General features: G+C 49.3%; 3 protein-coding genes across 3 annotated transcripts; all 3 read right to left on the bottom strand.

The window, feature by feature from the left end:
- Positions 1–792: 792 nt before the first annotated feature.
- On the bottom strand, positions 793–1,785 carry LOC105098802 (olfactory receptor 10A7). Its single transcript, XM_031459264.2, has one exon. It carries the CDS (start codon positions 1,783–1,785, stop codon positions 793–795), a length of 993 nt encoding a protein of 330 aa, XP_031315124.2.
- A 4,695-nt stretch (positions 1,786–6,480) lies between these two features.
- Positions 6,481–7,446, bottom strand: LOC116154995 (olfactory receptor 2G3). Its single transcript, XM_064490035.1, has one exon. It carries the CDS (start codon positions 7,444–7,446, stop codon positions 6,481–6,483), a length of 966 nt encoding a protein of 321 aa, XP_064346105.1.
- Positions 7,447–17,707: 10,261 nt separating this feature from the next.
- On the bottom strand, positions 17,708–18,639 carry LOC105098801 (olfactory receptor 13H1). The gene is given in 2 exon segments (XM_064490034.1): positions 17,708–18,042; positions 18,045–18,639. Coding segments are annotated over 2 exon segments (930 nt in total).
- Between the last annotated feature and the right edge of the window lie 219 nt (positions 18,640–18,858).

Genomic DNA, 18,858 nt, shown 5'->3' with positions numbered 1-18,858 from the left:
GCTTGGCATGCACGAGGTCCTGGGTTCAATCCACAGTGCCTCCATCAAGGAGGGAAAATGAAATAAATCGTTTTAAAAAAGACAAGAGATAACAAGTGTTTGCAAGGATGTGGAGAAAAGGGTACCCTGGTGCACTGTTGGTAGGAATGTAAACTGATGCAGCCACTATGGAAAACAGTATGGAGATTCTTCAGGAAAATAAAAATAGAACTACCATATAATCCTGCAACCCCACTTCTTCATTATACCCAAAGGAAACAAGAACAGGATCTTGCAGAGACACCTGCACTCCCACATTTACTGCAGCATTATTCACAATAACCAAGATGTGAAAACAACCCGAATGCCCATCAGTGAATACATGGATAAAGAAAGTACCATTCAGCCATGAGAAAGGACATACTTACACCAAAACATAATCGCAAAAAATATTGCACAGGACACACTTACACTCAAAAATTATTTATTGTTTAGCAGAAATTCAAATTAACTGGGGGTCCTGTGTTTTTACTTGCCAAGTCCAGCAACACCTCTTCCATGGAAACTGTGCTAGTATTGTGCTTTTAAACACAGATACAGCTGGTGCTCCAGGAACAGAACCGTACCCACCTCAGCAGAGTGCCTGAATGATGTCTGCATGAAACAAGCCATTAGGGAGATGCTGGCGCCATTGTCAAAGCAGGGAATCATAAGGTAAGAGACAGACAGAATTCAGTTTGATGCACACTGAGGAACCCAAAGAGCACGCTGGGTAGGGATGTCCAGCAAACAGCCGGATGAATGTTTCTGGAATCAGAAAGGGGATGGAATGTGGGTCCCTCTTCTTTGGACAAACAGACGCCCCAGGGCAGCCTTCACCTCCTTGTTCCGAAGGCTGTAGATGAGGGGGTTGAGCATGGGGGTCACCAGGGTGTAGGACAGGGACACCACCTGCTTGCTCTCCGGCGAGTAGCTGGCCTTGGGTCGCAGGTGGATGACCCCTGTTGTGCCGTAAAACAGAACCACCACAACGAGGTGGGAGGCACACGTGGACAGGGCCTTGTGGCGCCCCCTGGCGGACGGCATCCGTAGCACAGTGGCCAAGATCCCGACGTAGGACGTGGCTATCAGACAGAAGGGAACCATGATGACCAGCACTGTGGCCGCCAACACGTTGGCTTCGAAGAGCCTGGTGTCCGCACACACCAGGCTCAGCAGAGGAGCGATGTCACAGAAGAAGTGGCGGATGCCACGTGGCCCGCAGAAAGGGAAGCGGAAGAGCCAGGCGGTGAAGACCAGCGACACGGGGACTCCGGCCAGCCAGCACGCGGCGGCCAGCAGGTGGCAGAGGCGGGGGCTCATGATGGCGCCGTAGCGCAGGGGCCTGCAGATGGCCACGTAGCGGTCCCAGGCCATGGCGGTCAGGAGGAAGCACTCGGACGTGACGCACGACAGCACCAGGAGCAGCTGCAGGGCGCAGCCGGCGGGGGACACGCCCAGCCCGGGCCGCAGCAGGGTCACCAGCAGCCGGGGCACAACGTCCAGCGAGAAGCAGAGCTCCAGCAGGGCCAACTGGCGCAGGAAGAAGTACATGGGCGCGCGCAGGGCCGGGTCCCGCGCGGTCAGCAGCGCGATGAGCGCGTTGCCCAGCAGCGCGAGCAGGAACGCGGGCAGGGAGAGCGCGGCGAGCAGCGGGCGCAGCGCGGGCAGGTGCGCGAAGCCCAGCAGCGCGAAGTCGCCGGCCGAGCTCCGGTTGGCCGCGGGCGGGGCCGCGGGGGCGCCCGGGGGAGCCCAGGCCGCCGGCATGGGCCCGGGGGTGCGGGGGGGCCCGAGCCCGGGGGCGGCGGAGCCTGGGGGAGGGGAAGCGGTCAGGAGAAGCATGCAGTGGAGACGTGCGCCTGCCCGGCCTCTGTCCCCCACAGGGCGCGCGACACGGGGCGGCAAGGGAGCGTCACAAAAGGCAGCTCGGACGGTGCCCCGCGCGGGGCCCCCCTTGCCTGCGCAGTGGACGCGGAATGAGACCCAAAGGCCTTACCGAGACCCCCGGCCCCGCCCACCTCTCTGACTCCGCATCACTGAAATCCTAGTTCTCATCGTCAAGAGAAATTTGAGAACTACAACTATAAAAACTGCTTTTTATTTAAGAAGAAATGCACACGGGGACCTCCTTCGGTTTGAGCTATACTGAAGGCTGAGAAACACTGTTCTAGAACACTGCCGAAAAGTAACAAAACGCCGACATGGCGGAAAACCTGTGATAGCTCATAAGGTGCATCCGTTTGTATAAACTGTCTACCGAATCCCTGTCTGGGGCAGTTAACTTTCATGTAACTCCTCGGGGAAAAGAGCTTCCTCTTCCTGCTGCAACCGGACTTTTGATTGTCTTTTCAATACAAAAATTTCTGACTGCTTTACACATTTTTTAGAATCTTCCTCCTATTACAGTGCTGGACCATTGTGCCGATCAGCCTACCCACCTCTGCTCGCTGCCCAACACCCGTCGCAACCACCACACTCAGCACAGTCCACGTCCCTTCCTGTGAAAAGCACACGGGACTTATTTCGTACCAGGCGTGGGTTTAAGCACGTTACCGGGGAGCGGAATCCTCGTGACCGTCCCACAAACGAGGTACTGCCTTGCCCGGCTTGCAGTGCGGAGACCCAACAGTGAAGTAACTTCCAGCTCCGCACAACTCAGCATGCCAGCTGATGTCTGAACCTCGGCCAGAATGACTAACCAGGATGCCCATGCTCTTGGTGCCTGGATTCAGGGCTTTCCTGATCATCCTCAGTTTAGCGTTTGGCCAGGAGAGGCTGTTGGTGATTTGAGAGGTTTTGCTAGGGCTCTGGAGAGGATTTCCTGGACCCCGGCTCCTCAGGCGGCGCTCAGGGGTGGGGAGCGTCCCGTCACTGGGCGTGCTTGGAAATGCGGAGCCTCAGCCCCACCCAGACCTACTGAATCGGAATCTGTCTCGTGACGGCGGTCTGGGTGATCTGAGAGCACACTAAGGCCTGAAACGTGCTCTAACCACTTTTCTTCTCATTGGTCGCCCTTGTGGGTCACTGGCTTTAATGAGAACAGTGTCTACACTCTGCCTGGGGGCGGGGGCGGGTCTCCCCTGCAAGCAACAGCTACTGGCCATAATGTATTGATCTCATCTTTCTTATAGGAAGAATGACAGAAACAGAGAGACAGACAGACAGAGAAACAGAGATACATAGATAGAGAGAAATTATTAAAAATCTTGGTGAAACTTGAAGAATGTTTCAGGGGTTTTATGTCATACAGACGAATCTGACCACTGGTCTCTTGGAACAGTAAGAATATTCAAATCTGATAAACAGCTCTCAAATTGTTCAGCTGGGCCCACAAGGTAAGAAAGGCTCACAAAACCTCTTGGTGATGTTCTCTGAGGGCAGGGACCTTCTCCGCCTGCATCCCTGCTGAATCCCTGCTCCTCAGCACATAGAGGTGAATTCCCTATTTGAGGACACCCTCTCTGGAGTAATTCCTCCTGCACTGTGATTTCCAGACACTGGCTGTTAATGTCCTCTAAAGCCCTCCCACTCCCACTGCGGCCATGGCTGGGATGACCAAGAACATGATGCAGAATGACAACCACCTCTGTTAACCCAGCCCCTCCTTCCATGCAGCCCAGACGCACCTAGAATACTCCCCTCCGTGCAGGAAAGCAACAGTCAGCCTTGAAGTTATTCTCCTAAACAGAAGTTTAACAGAAACAGCCTGAATGGTGGAATGCTTGCAAGGAGAGGACAGAATTAGAGCTTAGCATACCCACCAAATATGAGGGGTAAGAACAGTCCAAGGAGAGAGCTCAGACAAGCTGTGCAACCTTGAGCGAGTGGGTTAACCTTGATGAGGCCTCCATTCACTCACCTGAAAAGGCGATGTGACAATACCGATGGTTCTGGGCTGGTGGGAGGAGAGAGGCCAGGCAAATGGTAGTTGCCCCCAAACATTTCAGGGAGCTGGCTTTAAAGTCAACCAGATGGAACCTTAAACCCAAGTTGTCTGTCCGCATAAGACTGTCTTGAGAATTCACTGAAATCATGTAGAAGCCTTGGGGCAAAATAAAGCACTCTCTAGCAATGCCCATCAACCCATCACCACCGCCGTCGTCCCTGCTCCAGCCCCCACCACGCTCACCACCATTACCACCTCGCTATCATCACCACCATCCTCACCACCAGTGTTACCACCATCATTATCATCACCACCGCCATCGTCATCAGCACCAAAGAATGCTAACACTACCATGCACCGTTACAACTTATCATCAACGTCAGGAGAGGGGCTGGGGCTGTCCCAGCATCCCTGGCAGGCAGAGCCCAGCCCTCTCTCCCCCTCACAGCCTGGACCCCTTCCTCTTTGCAGAACTCACCTTCTCCTTTCTGCTCTATCTAGAGCCAAGGTCAAATCTCCAACTGCTCAGCACGCCCTACCCTGATCCAGAAGCTGCCAGGGCTGACTGGGATCACAGGAGCCAGAGATTTCAATCTTTGGCTCTGGCCACAGAATGAGAGCTCTGAGGACTCGACCCCCAGAGAATTCATCACCAGCTCTGTGCCTGTGTGCCCCGGGTGAAGGCAGGGGGAGGTGGGAACTGTGGAGTCTGCTTCCCTGGAGGCTGTGGTCCCCTCCGTATCCCCCCCTCCTGGGCTTCTCCATTGCATGGCCCTTCTGACCTCTGCCTCCAGGATGTCCCAGAGGGGCTGGATTCTGCCTGATCCTATCCCTCACACAAGAAACCCACATTCTTCACCCTGGCATTCGAGCCCCTTCAAATTCTCCCCAGCCCAATTCTCCCACCCTCATGGGTCACCATGTCCTGGCCTCTCTTCCCCACACCTCCATGACCCTGGTTCTGCTAGGGAAGCTGAAATAATCTCTTGTGTTTAAGATGTGTGCTCTTCCCTCTTTGGCTGCCACACTCCAATATTAAAAGTACAAACAGCCATTTAGAGGGCCTTATTACAGAAAATGAAAATACTAGCTACTGATGATGGTGGCTGGGTGGGTGGTGGCTCTGCGATCAAACTTCCCTGCTTTCTTGCTTCAGTGAAGGGTTTGACCACGAGGACCCACAGTTTTCTCTTCTATAAATGGGGCGTAGAAGTAGTGCCTACCTCCTAATGGGTGTGTGTGTGTGTGTGTGTATGGTGAAACAAATAAACCCTGCTTCTAAGGGATTGCACAATGCCTGGTCCCAGAAATGCTCTCCGGTGCGGCTGTCACCGCGTGCCTAGCCGCAGCCGAACCGCCTCCCCAGGGCCTGCACCCGTCCACACCGCACTGTGAGCACTCTTATGCGTGTCTGCAGAACGAGTGAGCGAGTGAGCAGATGACTGCTGTCATTTGTTGAATGCCAACTTTGTGCGAGATGCCTGCTGACGTGTTTTGCCAACTGTGAATCAGTTTACAAAGTCACAAAAGGCATTAAAAATAGAATAGGGCAAAGACCATCAGCATCTCAGGACAAAAGGGTCAGTGAAGTTTTGTCTGTACGTGTGTCGTTACCTACACCGACATCGGTACTTCTTCCTGTCCGCTTCTATCTGTGTCCCTCTCTACATCCGCATCGATGTCAGGTCCATGTTGAAATCTGTGCTGATGGATCTGCATGTCCTTCTTCCACGTCCGCTAGTTTCAGATTCCACATTTCAGTGAGATCATGCAGTCCTGTCTTTCTCTGCAGGGCTTAGCATAAAGCCCCCCGGATCCATCAGTGCTGTCAAAAATGGCTCTGGAGCCCGACTGCCTCCGTGTGACGATCACGTGTCACTCCCTCGCTGGTGGGCTGCCTAACGTGCCGTGCCTTCATTTTCTCAGGGGTTATACGTGTAAAATGAGGACCCCGGTACTCATCTACCTCATAAGGTTATCCCGCAGCTTGAATTACAACACATAAAGCCCTTATTATGTGTAACCTATTATATCTGGGGAACAATGAATGCTTTACATTGGATTGGGGGCAAAAACAAACAAACAAACAAAAAAAAACACCACACACATGAAAGTCCATGCCTGGCATATACCTTATTTATTCCAACCTGACAATGATTCTGTTGGATGGATCTTTTGCCCTCTGTCAAGGGTTGGTCGTCTGTGGCCCTGTGTCCAGTGTCTGTGGTCCTCAAGCAAAAATAAAATAAACATTTTCAAATTTCAGCGTTCGTAGGTAAAGAGCTTTTGGCGAACACCATCACACTCATTCATGGATTGTCTGTGGCCCTCAGGCCGCAGTGGCGGAGCTGAGCGGTCGCGACAGAGAGCGTGTAGCTGGCAAAGCGGAAAATGTTCACCCTCCGGCCCTTTACAGAAAATGCTGGCGGGCCCCTGACCTATGCACAGAGGTCTGTAAAGACAGCGCACCCAAAGACGCACAGAGATTCAGGCGGACAGTGCGGCGCGCGCAAGACCAAAGTCACGCGTCAGAGCCAGGAGGGAGCTTCCAGCTCCGCGCCTGCAGCCCGGCGGGCTCAGCGCAGCTCCGAGCGCGACCCCCGCAGCCGGGCGAGGGCGTAGCGGGCTGCCGCGTGGACCTCGCGGTTTCGAAGGCTGTAGATGAGTGGGTTCAGGACAGGCGTGACGACCAGATAGAAGACAGCCACCAGCTTGTGGCGCCTGGCGGGGAGGGCGCTGGAGCCCCGCGGGCGCAGGTACATGGCGGTCACCGTGCCGTAGAAGAGCCCCACCACGGCCAGGTGGGAGCCACAGGTGGACAGCGCCTTGAGGCGGCTCTCGGCGGACGGCAGCTTGCCCACGGCCGCCAGAATCAAGGCGTAGGAGGCGAGGATGAAGGTCAAAGGCACCAAGAGGATGGGCGTGCCCAGGCCGTAGACCAGCAGCTGGTTGGCGGAGGTGTCCGCACACGCCGTCCTCAGCACAGCGGGCAGCTCGCAGAAGAAGTGGTCGACGGCCGGCCGCCCGGGGCAGAAGCGCAGGCGCAGCGCGGCCGCGGCGTTGGGCGCCGACAGCGCGAAGCCCAGCGCCCAGGCGGCGGCGGCCAGCGCGGCGCAGCGCGGGGGCGTCACGAGCGCCGCGTAGCGCAGGGGCTGGCGCACGGCCAGGCAGCGGTCCAGCGCCATGGCGGCCAGCAGCAGGGCCTCGCAGCTGCCCAGGGAGATGCCCACGTAGAGCTGCGCCCCGCAGCGCGCCGGGGAGAGGGTGGCTCGGCGGGCCCTCATGTGCACCAGAGCCTGCGGGAGCGTGGTGCTCACGTACGCCGTGTCCAGCAGCGCCAGGTGGGCGAGCAGGCGGTACATGGGCCGGTGCAGCCGCCGGTCCAAGGCGATCAGCCCCACCAGGGCGCCATTGCCCAGCACCGTGGCCAGATAGGCCACCAGGAGCGCCGCCCACAGCAAGGGCCGCAGGGAGGGCGGGGCCCCCAGCCCCAGCAGCACGAAGTCCGAGGTCCCCGACTCATTCCAGGCAGCCGGGCGCATCCTGCGGGAGAAGCGCAGGTGTGAGGCCCCACTGCAGCCCCTCGTGGGCTGGAGGTGTCGGCACTGGTCCTTTTCCCATCTCTGTACTTTGCCTCTCCTCCTCCCCACCCGTCTCTTTCCTTCTCTCTCTGTCTCTGTTTCTCTCCCTCCCTCTCTCCCAGCTCTCATCTCTCTACTGCTCCCTAACTTTCCATTCAAAGAATAACGATCATAAAATCCATCTCTCAGGGTCTGTAAGGCTGAACGAATGGATTCGCCCAGCACAGTGCCTCACATGCACTATTATATTTTTCTTTATTTCCTCTCTTTTTTCTCCATCTTCCCATACCGTTCACGTTTCTCTGCTTTTCCTGTCATTTTTAAGTGTTCCCGATTCCCTCTCTCCTCTGCCTCTTATCTCATATTTCTCCGTCTCCACATCTCAGTTTCTGTTTCATAATAACACCAGCAGCTACCATTGCCTGAGCACCAAGTGTGTGTCGGACGTTCCACTCAGCACTTTGTGCGGATTAACTCATTTGTCGCCAGGAAAGGGGGTATTGTTATTCCAAGTTTACACACAAGGTAGTACGTTCTGAGACAAGTCTTTTGTTCATGTCAATCTGAAGAAAAAACAAACCGAGAAACAAACCAAGCCATGCCTGGCTGCTAAGCCCATGCCTTTAACCATTACACCCAACTTTATTCCTGCCTCCGCTCTCTGCCTTTTCAGCCCTTATTCCTCCCATCCTTCTCTTGTCTTATTGCACTGGCTAAGAACTCAAGTACAGCGTGGAACACTGGCAGCGAGAGCAGCCGTTCTTGCCTTGCCCCTGACCTTCATGGGGATTCAGCTAGTGCTTACTGTTGTTTAATGTTTGCTGACTTTATTATTGCCTTTCCTGGGTCAGGGAAAGTTGTCTCTTTCCCTAAATTACTAAGATACTTACCTGGACCATGAGTAAACACTGTGTTGTATCTAATGATTTTCTGCCATTGGTTATTTTTAATTACCATATATTCTCCAACCTGTTGATGTGAGTTGCACTGACATACATTACAAAATTATATCCTTTTTTTTTTCAGTGGAGGTACTGGAGATTGAACCCAGGACCTCGTGCTCTACCCCTGAGTTACTATCCTCCCCCCCATCTAATCATTTTTGAGCACCAACCATGTCCTAGGCAATATTTCAAGAGCTTTTCCATGAATGAGCACATTCCATCCTCACAAATACCCTACGAGGTAAGTTTTACTCTTATTATTTCTATGTTATTATTAATTATTTTCTTGTTATTGTCATCTTTTATATGAGAACACTGAGGTACAGAGAGGTCAACTAATTTGCCCAAGTCAATGTAAGTATTTAAGCATTCAAGTTGGGGTTCAAACTTTACCCTCAATGACATTCCAGTTATACTGAATACCTTATCTTTGCATTCCTGGAATAAACTTTGTTTCATGTTGTAGAAATATTTTTATAGAATGCTGGATGTGTTTAATTAAGAGTTCATTTATAAGTTTTGTTTCATATTCACTATAATTTTTTCTTATACTATTTTCAACCTGTTACCACTTTTGTTGTTGTTGTTGTTTGGGGGGTGGGGGAGGTAATTAGGTTTACTTATTTATTAATTCAAATGGAGGCACTTGGGATTGAACCCAGGACCTTCTACATGCTAAGTATGTGCTCTACCACTGAGCTTTACCCTCCCCCATCAACCTGACATCAGGTCAGAGTTGTCCATGCCTGAAGCAAGCTAGATAGCTTTCTCCCTTTTTCTATTTTCTGTAACATTTTGTATAAGAATTGGATAATTAATTACTTGGAAGATTTGGTAAAATCTCATTCTGTTCTCTCTTCATTTCTCTCTCTCTCTCTCTCTCCCCCTCTGTCTCTGTCTCTTTCTCCTATTTTATTTCCATTATTCTCCCTTATCCATTTCCCCTCCATTTCTGTCTTTCTGTCTTCATCTCTCTTCCTTCTAGGCTTCTGCCACTCCCTCTCTCTCACCACACGTCAGGGATGTGTGTGTATGTGGGGGTCACAAGAGCCCATTCCCCCAGTGGATCATGACCCATGACCATGACCCATGACATTAGCCCAGGGGTAGTGTATACACCACCCAGTCCCACTCTGCTACCTCCTCCTCTTTCTCTCCTTTCCGCCTCTCCCTGCATTTCTTTCTCCAGCCTCCTCTCATCTTCCTGTTTCTGAAATCTCCTTCCACTGTCCTCTCTTCTACTCCATGCACCGAGCACAATTAACCCTGAGGTCCACGGCTGTGCTTCAGGAGTCTGCTGACGCCCAACACAAGTCACGAGGTGCCTCTGTCCATTTGCTGGGAGGAGGGGGACTTCCTCCAGGAGCTCCCTGACCTGCACAAGGGTGAGAGCCCCCAGCCAGCGCTTCCCCCATCTCCTCCTCCCCGACTCCACTTCTCCTTCCCATCTCTCGAGTTGACTTTTCCTTCCCCCGCCCACACTTCCTCTTGCTCTCTCACAATCCATTCATTTTCTCTCTCTCCCTCCCCCTCTCTCTCCCTCCTTTCCACTCTGCTTCCATGCCCCACGTTTTCCTTGCATGTCTGTATATCCCTGGGTTTTACTTTCTCTGTTTCCCCCATGTCTCTTACTATAGATCCTATCACTGAGTGATTCTTTTTCCTCTCTCACGCCCTCTTCCCTTCCTTCCTTCTTTAGTTTCTGTCCATGTCTCTTCCTTCCCTTGCCTTCTTTCTGTCTGGCTTTGTTTACCTCTACGTCTTTCTCCTTCTTTTCCTTCTGCTCACCCTTATCCTCATGCACTTATCATCTCTCTTCCCCCCTCCTTCCTTCCCTTACTACACTCATATTCCCCGCAGTTCTCGGTTTCCTCCTCCCCCGTAGATTTCTCCATCTCCCCTCTGCCTCATCATTCTCTCCCCTCATCTTCCTGTTTGTCCTCGCCCTTCATCTCTCATCATCCTTCCCAACTTTTTCTCTGGCTCCTCCCTCCTCCCTCACCCTCCTTCTCTCCCTCCTTCTCCCTTCTCAGTACCAACAGGTGACATCAGTCCACTGCAGGGACCAGTGGGCTCCCAGGACTCTGGTCTCTGCTCCTCCTGTTATGGTCAAGCACAGGGCAGGCAGTGAACAGATGAGAAATCTGGCCTGTTCCTCTCTCAGGAAGTCTGAAGGCAGCACCCATCTTTTAAGAGTCATGAGGCTCATGTTGGTCTTGTTCCCAGCTGACCACATCCCCAGGGCTGACCCCAGGGCCTGGCATTGAGGAAATGCCCAAATAAATTTGCTGAAACAGTGGAGGATAGTGGCTGAAAGCAGGGGTCTCTGCAATCAATTGGTTCCATAAAGATTCTGCCTCTGTCGCAGAATAAGGATGTAGACTCTCCGTGCCTCGGTTTCCCCATTTATGAGATGCAGACACTTACTATAGCTAACTCACAAGTTTTTTTAAGAATATGTGAGTTAAGCAAGCAGTACAACGGCACTGTAGTCCTAGACCTGATTATTGTTTCAGCAATGGATAATAATCCAGTTCCTAGTTAGGGATAGTCTGTTGGACGGCCTGGAGTGTGGAAGCTGACATTTCTGTTAGGTGAGGAAGAACGGGGCATTTCGAGTCTATACAGAAGCATGTCTAGGTCTGCTAACAATAATGGAGAAGCCAGCTGAAGGTCTTTGCTAAAGCTCTTTGGAAAGAGAATAATTATATAGGGTGTGTGCATGCATGCATGTGTGCTTTTCTCTTTAGCCAACAAATATATTTTGTGTACACTTCATAGGCTGGACATGGTGTTAGGGGCTGGAGGTGGAAAGATGGCCAAAACCGACGGATTTCCTTTCCTGTTAGAGTTACTTCATTTATCTTCAACACAGCCTAGATTTCCAGATCTACCTTTATGTTAAAATCCCTAATAATAAGTTGTTTCTTCAAAATGCTACAGTATCGACTTTACTGTCATTTTAAACTAATGTTGGAGAATGCAGTCTCAAAAATCTGACAGTTTTCAAACTGTGGATACCAGATCTTTCACTTTAAAATGTTCGATACGTGATTACCAGGGAGGAAGAGGGTATAAATTAGAGGAGTTTGGGATTAACAGATACATATTACTATATATAAAACAGATAAACAACAAGGACCAACTGTATAGCACAGGGAACTATATTCAATTTCTTGTGATGAACTGTAATGGAAAAGAATCTGAAATATATATATATATATATATATATATATATATATATATATATGTATTTATAAGTGTATGTGTATAACTGAATCACTTTGCTGTACACCTGAAACTAACATTGTAAACTGACTACACTTCAATAAAAAATAAGAACTTTAGGGGGAGGGTATAGCTCAAGTGGTACAGCACATGCACAAGGTCCTGGGTTCAATCCCGAGGACCTCCTATAACTAAATAAATAAACCTAATTACCTCACCCACCGAAAAAGGCCAAAAAACCCCAGTTAACTGGACTTTACGAATATACATACATATATGCATGACTGGGACATTGTGCTGTACACCAGAAACTGACACATTGTAACTGACTGTACTTCAATTTAAAAAATAAGAAACTTTTAAAAACAATAAAAAATGCCCAGTAGTTACTTAGCCTCGCATTAAACTGTATGTATGTAATGTCAGTAAAGTCCATGAGATGCTGAGTTTCATGCTTATAATTTCTTTTAGTACTGTGTTTCTTAAAAGCCGATAAAATCTCTGAAAATCAGAAATTCTATTAGATTTTTTAAAATGAAATCCTGCTTACGTATTTTGATTTATAAGTAAAAAAAGTATCTGAAAAATGTTCACACGGAGTCCCAAGAAAGCTACCTGTCACACAGGAAGCACCTTGCACGTGTCGCTGCCGTAGCTGTGGTTGTTATGGTTGCTACTATTACGATCTAGGGCCACTACTGACGTTGCTCTTTTGTCTTCAGACACCAAGCTCCAGCCCTGTAGGACACCTGTCCTCAGTCCCTTTTGTATCAGGGCTCCTCTTGAGAGACCAGAAAAGACACAGACCTTCCCCCAGAAAATACCCCATGCACAACGTTTTGCACACAAATTCAGAGGTGCTTCAGCCCTGAATCAGGGATAAGGCCCCTTGAGGAGAACAGTCTGTTCAAGGCCTTGTGAAACCCTGTGATGGGGGAAATACTGAAATAACTTAAATGTATTCAGATTTGGGAAGGAAATGGCCACGTTTTTAAAAAAATACACGGCAGAATTTCTCTTCAAAGACTCGAAGAAATTTTCTCGGATTGCCTGGGACTGTAACACTCCATATTGCTGAAGTGTTTCCATCTCAGAATAAAGGAAGGTGTTGCAGAAAGCCCCCAGGTACCTGACTGTCCCTTCATCCATGGCTCACCTCATTGAGAGGGCCTCACCTCTGGCCTTTTCTGCTACAGTGGCCGCCTCTCTGTCTCCCTGTGTCCAGGTCCAATACTCATGATTTTCCCGAGCAACTTGAAAATCTTCGGTGAGTCTCTTTGGTCTCCAGGATAAAGCGGAAATTGTTTAACCTCCTTACGAGTCCCTCCCTACCTTGGACTATCTTTCTGGCACCCCCAGAGCCTCCTACTCCCGCTTCAGCCTCTAGAGAGCTTTCTGCTTTGCTGTTCACCCCCTCAAGTATTTATTTGCTGAACAAACGTTAGAAGCTGTGCTGGCCACTGGGATTTACTGGAGAAACTGGTAAGTGATGTCCCTCCTCTCAGGGGATGTATACTGCAGCTCAGGAGACAGGTAACCAATAAGGAAACTAACAATTAGTCTTACGTTTTCAGAGAGAGACTGCAGGCTATGAAGGAAATACTAGAGTATAATGTGACAGAATGTGATCTGCGAGTGGGTTATTTTAAAGCAGGGGGCCAGACACTGTAATGCTAAGTCAAGTCCTGAAGATGAGGAAAATCCCACAGTGGGAAGATTTGGGTGAAGTGCAAAGGTCCTGAGGCAGGAATAAGCTTGGTTGGTATAATGGACAGAATGCCAGGGGCTGGAGTGTTATAAATGGAAGGGTGATGTGAATGAAGATGGAGAGGTCGTCATGGCCAGACCACGTAGGAACTAGAAGACCATGGTGAATGGCAATCAGAGGGCACTACATCAATTTACAAAACCTGAGGCAACTGGAGAAAAGTTGCAGATTCTAGTCTCGGAGTGGATACAGGTCTTGTGCATGCGCTGTGTACACAGCTGTGCATACACTTGGGTGCATGTTATAAACCTGCAATTAAAAATCCCTGTTCCCCAAACATTCTCACATTTTGGAAAGGAACTTGATTTTCTGGACTTACTGTGTTTTAAGGCTTTAGGAGGAGAAAAAAGAATTTTCTTCAGTAGGCAGTTGCATACATGATTCTGGGGCTCCGGAGAGGGATGATGGCTGGAGATTGACATTTGAAGATGATCAAACACCCTCACATTTAAAGACCAATTGAAGTCATGGGTGCAGCTGAGACCGAGTAGGAGAGGTCTATGCAGAAATAATGTCTTTTGAAGAATGAAAGTCTTCAAAGAGGGAAAAGCTATCTCCCCAAATATCGCCCTCCTACACACTCTCACACACAAATAATTTCGCACACTGGAATCTCCGGAGCATAAAACACCATGCTGCCTACATGTGGGTCTCCCCAAAATTCCACAGCCTGGCACAGACTCACCTCCACCCAGAAATTTCCTACTTCCTCCTTCACGAGGCAGCTTCGAAACTCCAGCTCTCCATAGCAGGGCACTCAGATGGTTCCCCAAGACCAAGGATGGGCAGTACGCTGGGTTCCTGACACCTGGGCTCAGAGGCTCAGAAGGTGGCAAGATGTCCAACCTGGCCTCATGAATTAACAATTATAGTGTTCTAATTGGTTCCTTGGAGAGCCTTGTCACAAGGGACTCGAAGAAGCAACAGTCAGACTCCTTGCTCTGATGACACCTCAGGTCAGGACTCTGGGAACCACCCTGGACTCCCATCAGGAACCCTAATTGGCCATCACTAATGATGCTTTGGTGGGGAGACCTTAGCACAAGAGCACAGCCCCACTTGAGCTATCCAGGGAACCCTGCCTACCCTCGCTGGTTGTGAGAACTGAAGGCAGGCTGGAGGGAAAACGGTGCTTATTATTTCTTTGTCTTTTGTAACTCCCTGCCCCTCTTGGCCCTCCTGTCTTTTTGTTTGCTCAGTTCTCTAAATATCTCTCAATCCATCTCTTCACTCTCTCCCTGCCCTCTTATCCGTTTCCATCCCTCTCTGTCTCTGTATCTCTGCCTTTTTCACTCAGTCTATCTCTGTTGTAGTCTTTGCAAACATCTCTACTGGTCTCCCCACCACCTCATTTCTGTTCTTCATTCTGTTTCAGTTCTCACTGTCTCTCTGACACATTCAGCCAATATCTGCATCTCTCTAGGCGTCTTCCACTCCCTGTCTGACTTTCTCTCTCTGCCTGTCCATTTCTCTCCTAGAATCTTCCTCCCTTCTGAATGAACCGTTCTTCCTCCCTTTGACAGTCTCTCCCATCATATTTTCTCTCTCTTTCTCCCCTATTGTCCTCTTTCTACTTTTTTATTATCCATCCTTCAAAATAGTATGGTTTTTTTCAGGATTGCCAAAACCAATTTTTAAAATACATTTTATATATAAGAACTGTTCTAAAATTGGGGAAACTAGCATATGAATGTTGTAACAGTCAACATGGTACCTACAGACACACCACAAACATACCATAAGGCATTATGAATTTAGTTATCGTAGACGCGTCCTCTCACCTCTGTTGCCTCAGGAACCAGCATGGGTCCTATTACATGGCATATGCTAAGTGGCTCTTGAGTGGTGAAATAAACACATAAGCAGACTTCATGTGTGGCTCAAGGCATCCCAGGCTACCAGTTGCAGCCTTTTCTTCTTCTTTATAGAACAATGGATCTTGACCTCACTTTATTCCATAAACATGCTTTGAGGTCACCTTGGCACAAGCCGGTTAGCATCGCGTGCTTCCTTTATCTGCCACTGAATACGTAATCGAAATGTCATTTCAGCACCATGGACAGATCTTAGTCAGAGGTGGGGCAGGCCAGACTAACTGAAGGGCTTAACAAGGGAAATACTTGCCTGCTTTATGGGTGCAAAGTACTAATCTTTGCCATAGAGGTAGTTCGTAATTTACAGATAAGGAAACAATACAGTAAAGGAACTCGGAGAGTTTGGTACACAGCAGTAGTTAAACATGCAAGCTTCGATTATGATTTTCACAATCCCTTACACAATAGTAAAAGATGACACCTCTGTCATAGGGGAAGGTCTCAGGTCAGCCAGGCCAGGATAGAAGGAAACCATAGCTAGCTGATGACTTAACATTTGGCCTTTTCCTTGAATTATGCAAGGGGGCATCACATCAGATGAACTGGTTTCCTTCTGGCCTGTACTAGTGGTGGGTCTTTGGGGTAGCCATGTCACTGTGTGCGTTTCAATTTTCCACTTTTATCAAGTGGGTCCACACTAGAGAGTACTGGAGAGGGTAGGGAGGGTGTTGGAAAAAAACAATCACTGGTTCCTGAGTATCGACACACATTCTTACTGGATATGCCAGGACTGCAACCTGACTTCTGTTTACCTGGTCCATTTCTCAGGGTTGTGTTTGCAGTGAGAAATTTTGCAGCATGAAAAAAACATCTCCTACACAAAGAGCAAACTTGCTTCTGTCGACTATAAGAGAGGTAGATCCTTTAAGCCCAGTGTTGCTCTCCTGTAGTGCAACCCACTGCACATGCAGTTCTCCACAATAAGCTCTTAGCAACCATCCCTGTGGGGCTTAGAGGGCCTGGGTAACTGATGCAAGCAAACGTGAAGTGGTAGATACTACCTTAGCCATGAGTAATAAAGTTCTTTGTCTCTGACCCAGGAGCCTCATGTCTTTTTCCAGCATTCATTTAATAGACTAGTTTGTAAGTAGGTAAAAATCCCAGATCTCTCACAGTTCTTTTTTTTTAATGGAAGTATAGTCAGTTTACAGTGTGTCAATTTCTGGTGGACAGCATAATGTTTCAGTCATACATATACATACATATATTTGTTTTCATACTCTTTTTCATTATAGGTTACTGCAAGATATTGAATATACTTCCCTTTTCTATACAGTAGAAACTTGTTGTTTATCTGTTTTATATATAGCAGTTCATATTTGCAAATCTTGAATTCCCAATTTATCCCTTCACACCCCTTTTCCCCCGGGAACCATAAGTTTGTTTACTATGTCTGTGAGTCTGTTTCTGTTTTGTAGAAAAGTTCATTAGTGTCTTCTTTCTTTTTTTAGATTCTACATATGAATGATATCATATGGTAGTTTTCTGTCTCTTTTTGACTTAATTCACTTAGAAGGACAGTCTCATGTTGCTGCAATTGGCATTGTTTTTTATGGCCGAGTAGTATTCCATTGTATAAATATACCACAACTTCTTTATCCAGTCATCTGTTGATGGACATTTAGGCTGTTTCCATGTCTTGGCTGTTGTAAATAGTGATGCTATGAGCACTGGGGTGCAAGTGTCTTTTCAAATTAGAGTTCCCTCTGGATATATGCCCAGGAGTGGGATTGCTGGATCATATGGTAAGTCTATTTTTAGTTTTTTGAGGACTCTCCATACTGTTTTCCATAATGGCTGCACCAGACTACATTCCCACCAGCAGTGTAGGAGGGTTCCCTTTTCTCCACACCCTCTCCAGCAATGATTGTTTGTGGACTTAACAGAGAGACACTGCCCAGACAGGAAAGTACAGGCTGGCAAGAGACACAGAGGCAGCAATAGCAGTGCCTCTGAAATACACACACCGATTTCAGCTTCCTAGAGTGCTTCCTCAGCAGAGGCAGCAGACGAGGCTAGAGTCAACTATTGCTGGAGGCTGGTCACTGGGTCCTGAAACCTCCTGCAAGAGTAGGTCTACATGTGAAGGGGACTATCTATTCATTCCTTTCTCCCTTCAGCCACTGAGAATTTCTGGGACAGTCCCCCTCTTGTCCACACCACATACACAACTACACACACACTGAGCCTAGGCTCTTGTCTTTGTTATTGCCTAAATGGCTCTTGTTTCACTTCCTCAAGGGAACTAGTACAGGATTGCTTTTTAAAAATAAGTTTTTGTGTGTTTGAGTGTGTACATGTGTGTGTGTGTAACACTTTCTCCATAGGATTGATGCAAGGACAGAGTTAACGGCCTACAGTAAGCAATCCATAATATTAATTTGTTTCTTCTCCCTCAACACCACATCTTAGAGGTCAGTCCTTCTCCCCAACAGTCTCCTGAAGGCCCCTTTCACGTCCTTGTTCCGCAGGCTGTAGATGAAGGGGTTCATCATGGGGGTGAGGATGCCGTAGGATATGGAGATGATCTTGTCTCGGTCATGGGTGGTCTTGTCCTGTGGCGTCATATACATGGAGATGGCTGTGCCATAGAACAGGGCCACCACTATGAGGTGTGATCCGCAGGTGGAAAATGCCTTGCCACGGCCCTCTGTGGACTGTATCCTCAGCACAGCCACCAGGATCCATCCATGGGAGGCCACAACGAAGGCAAAAGGAGCCAACAGGGCCAGGGCGCTGATTCCCACATGATCAACTCATAGAAATGCAGGTCAGAACAGGCAAGCTTGAGCAGGGCCAGGAGCTCACATGAGAAGTGGTTGATGACTTGGTGACCACAGAATTCCAAGGGCATGGTCATTACGAGGACCATTGTCAGCAGGAAGGCTGCAGTCCATGAAGTCCCAGCCAACAGGCCACAGAGCCGGGGCCCCATGTGCACAGAGTAGTGCAGGGGGTCACCAATAGCCACACAGCGGTCATAGGCCATGGCGGCCAGCAGGAGGCACTCCACAACACCCAGGTACAGCCCCACAGCCATCTGGGCCAAGCACTGTCCTAGCGAGATGGCGGGAATGGTCACCAAGCAGTTGATGAGGGTCTGGGGCACACTGGACGTGATGTAACACATATCCAGGAAGGACAGGTTGCTGATGAAAAAGTACATGCGCATGTGGAGCTGGGGGTCATAGCAGATCAGGAGCAGCACAAGGCTGTTCCCCAGAAGGGTGATGATGTAGGACATGAGGAGCAAACAGAAGAAGACGGTCTGAGCCCTGGGGTACTGGGACAGCTCCAGCAGAATGAAGTAGAGCTCCTCGGTGCTGTTCTGGATGTCCATGGTCCTCCTGAAACCCCATCTGGGTGGGGAAACATGGGTCATCTTGAGCAGCCTGTTCAGAAACTAGCAGCTGCATATAAATACGATTTGACTCTTTCAAGGCACCAACATTAATGGGTTCCTGGGCACTGCTGCACAGATCACGACTCCTTTACCTCTGCATTGCTGTGTCCTTTGCTGGGAATGTTGCTTAATGCATCCCACCACTCAGCAGCCTGC

The sequence above is a fragment of the Camelus dromedarius genome, chromosome 9, assembly GCF_036321535.1.
Source record: "Camelus dromedarius isolate mCamDro1 chromosome 9, mCamDro1.pat, whole genome shotgun sequence".
NCBI classification, from domain to species: domain Eukaryota; kingdom Metazoa; phylum Chordata; class Mammalia; order Artiodactyla; family Camelidae; genus Camelus; species Camelus dromedarius.
The sequence above is the reverse complement of the archived record's forward strand: the minus strand, read 5'-3'. Positions and strand labels throughout refer to the sequence as shown.